The 10,130-nt window shown below is 43.0% G+C and overlaps 1 protein-coding gene across 1 annotated transcript; it reads left to right on the top strand.

The window, feature by feature from the left end:
* Window positions 1-55: 55 nt before the first annotated feature.
* On the top strand, window positions 56-2,492 carry phax (phosphorylated adaptor for RNA export). Its single transcript, XM_063500993.1, has one exon. It carries the CDS (start codon window positions 398-400, stop codon window positions 1,613-1,615), a length of 1,218 nt encoding a protein of 405 aa, XP_063357063.1. The 5' UTR covers window positions 56-397; the 3' UTR covers window positions 1,616-2,492.
* The last annotated feature ends 7,638 nt before the right edge of the window (window positions 2,493-10,130 follow it).

Below are 10,130 nucleotides of genomic sequence, written 5' to 3'. Positions count from 1 at the left end.
TTATAAAGAACGCTCTAACGTTTAATCGCTTTTGTTTATTTTGAAAGGGTGTCAGAATTTGAAGGCGGAAGTATCGGTTTAGCCTAGCGCGGATTTTTTTCTGTGAGTTTCAAGTTGGTCTGTCAGCCTCTTCCTAGCAGTTCAGTGTGTGACTGAAATAGTAGAACAAGGCTGAAGTCCAGCTGTATACAGAGCAGAAAGCCTGCTGCTGTAGCCTGCACTGGAGGTATTTCCGCAGTAACCCGGACTTAATTAATTCTCTGTTGGGTTCAACGGTGTCGTTAGCCGCTAACGGTGCAGCTTTAGCTGTTCACGCTAATTAGTGGCCTCAACTTTAGCCGATGTAATAAAACAGGAGTGTACGGCCATTAGCTTCGGTGTGGCTTTCAGACAAGAAATGGCGGGAGGCGGAGATCTCATGGACGGTGACCTGGAAGATGGAGAGATCTCTGGGTCCAGCTCGGATACTGAGATGGGACCAGCCACAGCAGCACAAGAAGCTCGACCCCAGGTTCCCCCGGCTTTCTGCGGCCAGTCTTTCCAGAACAGAGCCTATGCTCAGACACTTCCAGCCGCAGCTTATCGCAGCACAGGTAGGACGGCAGAGTCTAGTGACAGTGACCCGGAGTCCTCTGACGAGGAGGCGGCTGTTTGGCGCCGGAAACGCCAGAAAGTGTCCAATGCTCCACAGCCCGCTCGGCTAGGGCCGACCCCTGTGCCCGCCCAGGGGACGACGGGTGGCCGCAAGGTAAATAACATTTGGGGCTCTGTAGTGCAAGAGCAGTGCCAGGACGCTATCACTGCAGAACTTGGCATATTTGGCATGGATGGTGTTGGCATGTCCAGCAGGAATGTGGAGACTTATAATTTCGTCCTAGCTCGGAAGATAATGGAGAAGGAGAGGGAGATGGAGGCGCAGTCAAAGGAAGGAGGAGAAGTGAGCATGCTGGATGCTGAGCTGGAGGAGTACATGAAGGGTAGGGGGTCAGAAGAAAACACAGGAGGTGATGCAAAGAGAAAGAGGCCTGCAAAGGAGCGACTGGGCCCCAGAGCAGAGATGGACATCAAGGGCCGCTACGAGATCACCGAAGGTGAGCCTGATGATAAGGTGATAGAGGAGATTGCGTTCAGGCTGCAGGAGCCCAAAAAGGAGCTGATCGCACGAGTTGTCAAAGTAGTTGGCAAGAAAAAAGCCATAGAACTTCTCGGAGAGACCGCCACCCTGGAGGAGAGCGGCGGTGTGTACACCATGGACGGCAGCAGGCGCCGGACACCGGGTGGGGTGTATCTCAACCTGCTGAAGAACACCCCCAGTATCACCAAGGCCCAGATCAAGCAGATATTCTTTGAGGAACAGGTGAAGGAGTACAAGAGCAAGAAAGCTGCCCAGAAGAGGAGGCGGCATTTGGTGGCCAAGAAGATGAAGCAGGCCATCGGCACCCTAAACCTGCAGGAGCACGATGACGTCTCCAGAGAGACTTTTGCCAGTGATACCAACGAGGCTTTGGAGTCTCTGGAGGAAGCTGCAGAAGACGAGGAGGCTCAAGAGGAAGCTGCTGTGGGCACTGAGGAGACAGCAGTGGTCTACAACGCTGCAGACCTGGAGGTGTTTTGAAAATGGCCTGCTGTCTGAACAACGATGTTAACGAAACACTGAAAGCACTGAATATGTGATTGATACAAAATCCACACTGGTGTCCTTTTTTGTTTTTGTTTTTAAACCTTAGCAATAAAAGCAGCACTTCTGTTAACAAATAGTTTGTTTCATACAGCATGAACATGTTGATTGGAGCTTTTGCAGTTCAAATGTTGTTTTGCCTTTTAAAACCAGTCCTTCTCAACAAAATGATGTTGTGATAGTCAAATTCATAACCATTTGTTGCTCTAAGTGTCATTATACAAACAGGTCTTGAGTTATTATTTTCATGTATGCACCTCGGTCTGGAAAATAATAAAAGTGGTGACTCAGGTAAAAGAATTAAAAAACTGTAGGGTTCTTTTTTTCTACACTTGCTTCCAAACACAAAATAATGTAAATATTATATAAGGTGAGTTTTAGTATCATCAGATCAGGATTACTGTACTGACATTCATACCAAGTGGGGCTTCTCAAAGAAAACAAAGGCACTGAATGGCAGATGTAAAAGTGCTGAAGTGTCCACTAGATGGCAGCCATGTTCCAACTTCTGCAAGAGCGGAGAGCCTTTTTAGTCCAAGGCTGTGTATAAAAATAACCCTTAACCGTAAATAAAAAAGTATAATATAAAAGAATAACTCAAGAATTAAACTGAAAAATGCAAAACTGCATGTGTATGAAGTGCTATAGTAAAGGTTAAACTACCAGGTCACAGGTGTCCTGTTTAATTTGTATAACTCTGGTACAAATGTACACAGTCTGCCTGGCTCAGGCGTGTCAAACATATGGCCTGGCGGCGAGAATCAGGCACACGTGATAGCTTATGAAAATGTAAAGGGAGAAATTCTGTTTTGCAAAAATAAATAAATAAATAAATATAGCTATATATTCATCCATTGAGCACCACAAATAATAAACGTCTGCCACATTAGACCTTTCACATTTGTCATTTATTTATGCAGGTGGTTAGGACAGAGTGTACTCCTAAATGACATCCTCATCTACAACTTAAGCATTTCTGCACTGATGAAAATGTCAGTTCCTGCTTTTGTTTGGGTTTTTTGCGACACCACTACTCAGCGAGTGGTGTCTTAAACAGGAATCCTAAATGTCAGATGAAGAATGATGGATTTGCTACTTCATCGTTCTACAGCTGATGGAACAATGAATTTGCTTTCTACAAGAAAATCCTGAAGGAGAATGATCCACCATCAGCTCATGCCCTGAAGCTGAAGCACATTTAGGTCATGCATCAGTACAATGATCACACATCAGCAATTAGTTTTTCACATAAGACCAGGTGGGTTTGGATAGCATTTACAAACTGCACCTTATATTTACTCAGGTTATCTTTGTCTAGTATTAAAATTAGTGTGACAGTTATGCAAAAACCAAACACATATTTGATTCAGAGGAATCAAATATGTGTTTGGTTTTTTGAATTTCTGAAACCTGTGCTGAAATTCACAAGGTTTGTGTCTTCCTGAAATCTGAAGACACAAATCTTGGTTGACGTTCGCTAACACTTTGTTTTACAAAGTCTTGCTTCTAAGTGTGAATGGTTGTCTCTGTGTATTAGCCCAGGGTGTACCCCGCCTCCTGCCCTAAGACAGCTGGGATAGGCTCCAGCCCCCTGCGACCCTGAACAGGTTATGGATGGACGACACACTATCTATGTTTCTTATGCCTTCTAAGGAATGTATTAGGACTGTATAGATAGAATATAATTTACCGAATATATATATATATATATATATATATATATATATATATATATATAAAAACACCCATCACGCCCCTACGGGCGGTTTATCCTTCAAGCTCGGGTCCTCTACCAGAGGCCTGGGAGCTTGAGGGTCCTGCGCAGTATCTTAGCTGTTCCCAGGACTGCGCTCTTCTGGACAGAGATCTCCGATGTTGTTCCCGGGATCTGCTGGAGCCACTCGCCTAGCTTGGGAGTCACCGCACCTAGTGCTCCGATTACTACGGGGACCACCGTTACCTTCACCCTCCACATCCTCTCGAGCTCTTCTCTGAGCCCTTGGTATTTCTCCAGCTTCTCGTGTTCCTTCTTCCTGATATTGCTGTCATTCGGAACCGCTACATCGATCACTACGGCCGTCTTCTCCTGTTTGTCTACCACCACTATGTCCGGTTGGTTAGCCACCACCATTTTGTTCGTCTGTATCTGGAAGTCCCACAGGATCTTAGCTCGGTCATTCTCCACCACCCTTGGGGGCATCTCCCATTTTGACCTCGGGACTTCCAGGTTATACTCGGCACAGATGTTCCTGTACACTATGCCGGCCACTTGGTTATGGCGTTCCATGTATGCCTTGCCTGCTAGCATCTTGCACCCTGCTGTTATGTGCTGGATTGTCTCAGGGGCATCTTTACACAGCCTGCACCTGGGGTCTTGCCTGGTGTGATAGACCCCAGCCTCTATGGATCTTGTACTCAGAGCTTGTTCTTGTGCTGCCATGATTAGTGGTGGAGAATGCGGGCATCTGAAAGCATATTGATTTGCTCTCCTGATATTTAGACTGTAGTATTGATATTTTAACCTTTGCCTTTATCTCCAGTGATGTGGTGTTTTTTATATATATATATATATATATATATATATATATATATATATATATATATATATATATACATATGAGTTATTGGATTTAAATGTGTAATGATGGTTTTTTCTTTGAAATGTGGCACTTCTATGCTGGTAGAAGTAAAATTTCCAAGGAGGGACATTCCAGCAAGTTCACCCCAAGGTGCAGAGAAACAGTCCAAAACAAACAAACCAGAGCTACATCTCAGACTCTATAGACGTCAGCTAGTTAATAACAGTAAAAGAAAGAGTGAAGTATGGGTTGAGAGGGCTGCCAGAAGAAAGGATTTTCACTCTAAAAGGAAAATGTCAGCACAACCTAGGTTTGTAAAGTTACATGTGAACAACTAACAAGTGTTCTGGATCAACACACACAGGATTGTGTGTTGATCACAATCTTTTCTGAAGACCAAAGGACTCTGAAGTCAAATGTGAGAATTTCAGTCAGAAAACTACAGCCTAGCGGAAACTGGGCCATACAACAGGACAACCATCGGAAGCACACGAGCAAGTCTACAACAGATTGGCTGAAAAACAAAGGAAACAAGGTGCTACAATAGTGACGCAAAGTCCAGACACCCCTATTTTTTCACATATTTATTGCAGTTCAAGTCATATAAGTCCAACGAATACCTTGAAATGGTACAAAGGTAATTGTGAACTGACAGAAGTTTAAAAAATGTAAGGTTACCAAAACTGAAAAATAATGTACATTTCAGAATTATACATAAAGGCCTTTTTCAGGGACACAACATAAGTTAGTTTAAAGCTGTTCAGGTTGTTAAGGTGTTTTTTCTGGATTACTTCCAACCCCTCTGTCTGCATAAAAGCAGTGCTGAGCACACTGTGGTGCCAGACCCTCGTGAACATCAGTTGAACAGCATTGTACTGCAGAAAGTAGTGTGTTGCTAAAAAAAAATGCTGAGAAAAAGGCAATTAACAATGGAAGAGAGACAGACCATCATATCACTTATAGATGTCCTACAGAGAAACTGCAAATGAAGTCAAGGTGTCAGTGAGAGCAGTTTGCTTCACCATCAAAGGCTCAGAAACAAACTGTGACAGGAAGAGGTCTGCAGACCCAAAGACACGACTCAATCAGAGGACAGGTTTCTGAGAGTTAACAGCTTGTGTGATAGGCAAGGAACTACGAGACAAAATGTCAGGATAAGCTGAAAAACCTAAATGCAGAGCAGAAACTACAGAAAGTAGAAGTCTAAAGAAGAATCTGACATTTCAGCAGACGTTTTTCACCAGAGCAAAATCACAAAGTGAAGCTGTTGTGAAAGCAAATTTTATTGTAGCAGAGGAGCCAAATCAGCCCGGTACCACTCTGAAGAGCTGCATGATGAAGGTGTGCGACGTCTTGTGTCCAGACAAAACGCAGATTTTGGCAAATGTGAGCCTGAGGAGAAATACGATTGCTGATCGGGTTTGTGATTTAAGAACACAGTTGTGTGAAAGAAGCAAAAACTTTATTGCATACTCTCTTACTGTGGATGAAAGTATAGACATGATGGACATTGCACAGCTGGCCATCTTCATCCCTGGAGAGGAAATATTGAACATTAAATCGATGCACGGGACAACGACAGGAAAAGACATTTTTTAAAACATATGTCAAAGTGTAACCGACATGAAACTGCCCTGGGACAAACTTGTTGGACTTACAACAGATGGAGCGCCGGTGTTGTGCGTGAAAAAAGCGGACTAGTCAGCAGGATGCGTGTAAAGATGCAGGAGGAGAACTGTACCGGTGAGTTAACAGCATATCACTGCATCATACACCAGGAAACGCTGTGTGGTAAAATCCTAAAAATGGAGCATGTAATGATCACCGTAACGCAAACCGTAAATTTTATCTGAGCTAAAAGTTTAAATCACCGTTTCAGTCTTTTATGTGAGAAATAGATTCAGAGTTTGCAGACATTCCTCATCATACAGAGGTCCGTTGGCTGAGTTGGGATAAAAATTCTCAATAGAGTTTTTGAGCTCAGCAAGGAAATCTGTCAGTTCATGAACATGGCATGTATGATGCGGTGAAGGCATTTCAAGTGAAGCTGTCACAAATGCACCAGTTTCCCTGTTGCCAAGTAATGTTGAACCAAGTCAGTGGACTTTGCTGAACTGCACCTGTGCAGATTCAGATGGAGCTGCAGTGTAATGATACACTCAAGGGAAAGTACCACACTGAATGGCCCACACAGTTTATTAGTTCTGTTCCTGAATCAATGCCCAGCTCCGTCTACATGCAGCTCCAACCTTGTGTATGCTTTCATTTATTTTTTCTGGGGGTTTTTGGCAGCATGTTCATATTTCTAACTTGCATAATTTTGACAGGATATATTTTTTTGAAGAGCAAAATATTTAAAGTTAAAGTTTTTTTTTTTTACATTTATTTAATCTGGAATAATATTCCTGTCTGTTTTTATTCATATTTATGTTTAAAAAACATTGTTTTAGTGTGTTCAATAAATGTTTATCTTGTTTGGCCCGCGACCTAAAGTGTGCCTTGAGTTTTGGCCCCCTGTGCAATTGAGTTTGACACCCCTGCTCTACAATAATACATACAGAGAAAAACCCAACAATCATATGACCCCCTATGAGCAAGCACTTTGGCGACAGTGGGAAAGAAAAACTCCCTTTTAACAGGAAGAAACCTCCAGCAGAACCAGGCTCAGGGAGGGGCGGGGCCATCTGCTGTGATTGGTTGGGGTGAGAGAAGGAAGACAGGATAAAGACATGCTGTGGAAGAGAGACAGAGATTAATAACAGATATGATTCAATACAGAGAGGTCTATTAACACATAGTGAGTGAAGAAGAAACACCCAATGCATCATGGGAATCCCCCAGCAGCCTACACCTATTGCAGCATAACTAAGGGAGGATTCAGGGTCACCTGGTCCAGCCCTAACTATATGCTTTAGCAAAAAGGAAAGTTTGAAGCCTAATCTTAAAAGTAGAGATAGTGTCTGTCTCCTGAATCCAAACTGGAAGCTGGTTCCACAGAAGAGGGGCCTGAAAACTGAAGGCTCTCCCTCCCATTCTACTTTTAAATACTCTAGGAACAACAAGTAAGCCTGCAGTGTGAGAGCGAAGTGCTCTAATAGGGTGATATGGTACTACAAGGTCATTAAGATAAGATGGGGCCTGATTATTTAAGACCTTGTATGTGAGGAGCAGGATTTTGAATTCTGGATTTAACAGGAAGCCAATGAAGGGAAGCCAATACAGGAGAAATCTGCTCTCTCTTTCTAGTCCCTGTCAGGACTCTTGCTGCAGCATTTTGGATTAACTGAAGGCTTTTCAGGGAGTTTTTAGGACTTCCTGATAATAATGAATTACAGTAGTCCAGCCTGGAAGTAATAAATGCATGAACTAGTTTTTCAGCATCACTCTGAGACAGGATATTTCTAACTTTAGAGATGTTGCATAAATGGAAGAAAGCAGTCTTACATATTTGTTTAATATGTGCATTGAAGGACATGTCCTGGTCAAAAATGACTCCAAGGTTCCTCACAGCGTTACTGGAGGCCAAGGTAATGCCATCCAGAGTAAGAATCTGGTTAGATACCATATTTCTAAGATTTTCAGGGCCGAGTACAATAACCTCAGTTTGATCTGAATTAAGGAGCAGCAAGATAATGACCCAAAACATAAGTCTAAGCTCTGCCAGAACTACCTCAGGAACAAAGAACAAGATGGTGAGCTTGAAAACGTGGAGTGTCCAGCACAGTCTCCAGACTCCATCGAGCTGGTTTGGGATGAACTGGACAGAAGAGTGAAAGCAAAGCAACCTACAAGGTTCACATTTATGGGAACTTCTGCTACAGATATGGGACAAGATTTGATTTCTGTTGTAGAAAGAATGCTACGGGTATGTTCAGCTGTTATATCTGCCAAAGGAGGCTACTCTGATGAGTCAAAGGTCAGAGTACACTTTGGTCTATAAATTGATTCCATGGTTTCTATTTTAACTCCAACTGCTTATTTGTACTATGCTTTCATTTCAGAGTGCAATTAGACATTAAGCTGCATCATTTTCAATAAAAAAGTGGAAAAATTGGGGATTTCTAAAAGTTTTGAGTAGTGTAGCTTTTCAATGAGAACTTCCTTTTTCATGACTGTAGCTGCTGAGTGAGGAGTCTAGCTTTGTTAACACTTGTGCTTAAATGTTAGTACTCATTCATTCAAAGCCATGCTACTCAAATCTAAGTCTAATCTACACTTTCCTGTTCTTTCAAAGCAATTTCCAGATTCTTTGGAGGATTTTCCAGCTTATTAAACTTTTGATTTGTCTGCAGACAGCACAAAGGATTTTCATTGGAATGAAAAAATAGGTGGCTGAAAGCAAAAATGTGAAAAAACAAAACAAAACAAAAAATAGGACAAAAGAGTCTAAAAGGTTCCATAGTACTGTGTATATGTGTACAGAGTATATGCTTATTAAAGCAGGTGTTCCACCTACAGAAGGAGCAGTAAACTAGCGTGCAGTTCCAATATTTGCCTAACAAATCCGAGTTCTTACTTGACATAAACATGCCTGAGGAAACAAATGGCCCTTGCTAAAGCAGCTGCATCTAAATCAAAGTAAAAGTACACAGTCTCCCCACACAGCTCTGGGCAAGAATGAAAGCCTTTAATGGTGGTGGTGGATTTGTCAGCTGAAGCTCCTGGAAATGATCATTATCTCTGCTTGTGGCTGCCACATGAAAGGCCCAGTGTGTTGGCAGAAACACGTTTGATAATCCCACCACTTATGGCTGTTTTCATATTTGCTGGCAGATATATCTCCTCTGATAAGCTGTCACTGCGAACATCACGATTCCATGTGGCAATTAGGCAAGCAGATGAGGGTTCACAGAAGGTGCAGAGATCAGTTTCCTGCCATTGACTTTTACTGCCACTTCATCTGCTCGCAGGCAAGCCGGAGCATGTGAATGCACCGTTTGGTTTAATGGGTAAAGCTGATCAAAGCATGATTTTCAAAGAAATGTGTAAGCTGCAGTAGGTGACTGATGCTCTGCCTTACTCGTATGGAATTGTTACATGCAGTCTCTGGTCTCAGGACCTCTGTATCTGTCACCTGGCAACAAACTTGTTGCCTGGATACAACACGCTGTTTCCACTGGATTAAACAGGACGGGGATTGAAAGACCTGTATCTCAGGACAGGCTGGGGTGGAAGTGCTGTGTGATGTCAGCACTGTCACTCCAGCAAATGAAATGTTGAGTGCTGCATATTAGCACGTCTTTGAGTCATTTCTCCTCGAGATCCATCCACAAACATCCAGCTGTGCTATGAATGAATGGTTCCCCGCCTGCTATGCAAAGACTTTCTTTAATCACTTGACCAGAAGTAAAATGCAGTCTGTGTTTATCAGAGCTAATTTTGGACACGCTGATGGAGAGGCGAGAATGCCGCCACCACCACAATTACACCATGGATCTGCCATCTGCCATCATCCGTCCTGTTCCTCTGTTGGACATTCTCAGTCTAACAGACAGGGGCTACAATTTTCACTGTCTTACTGTCACTGTGAAATGTGTCCTCTGAGCTACTCAAGCTACAAAAAAAATGTTACTACAGTAACAAGACATGTATACTTTATTGATCCCCGTGGGGGAATTACTCTCTCTGCATTTAACCCATTCACTCAGTGAAGCAGTGGGCAGTGAAGGAGTGCAAATCAGGCGCCCGGGGAGCAGTGTGTAGGGACGGTACCTTGCTCAGGGGTATATCAGGTTCCCGTTCAGTGGATGCGAATCCCCGACCTTCCGATCATGGGACGACCACGCTACCTACTGAGCTATCCAAACTTTTAATTAATGACAGTAAAGGTAAATTAGATAACGTTATCAGAGTGGCTCAACACTTTGGCTGAA

Source organism: Pelmatolapia mariae, linkage group LG17, assembly GCF_036321145.2.
Source record: "Pelmatolapia mariae isolate MD_Pm_ZW linkage group LG17, Pm_UMD_F_2, whole genome shotgun sequence".
Taxonomy (NCBI): Eukaryota; Metazoa; Chordata; class Actinopteri; order Cichliformes; family Cichlidae; genus Pelmatolapia; species Pelmatolapia mariae.
This window is presented reverse-complemented; position numbering and strand designations above follow the sequence as displayed.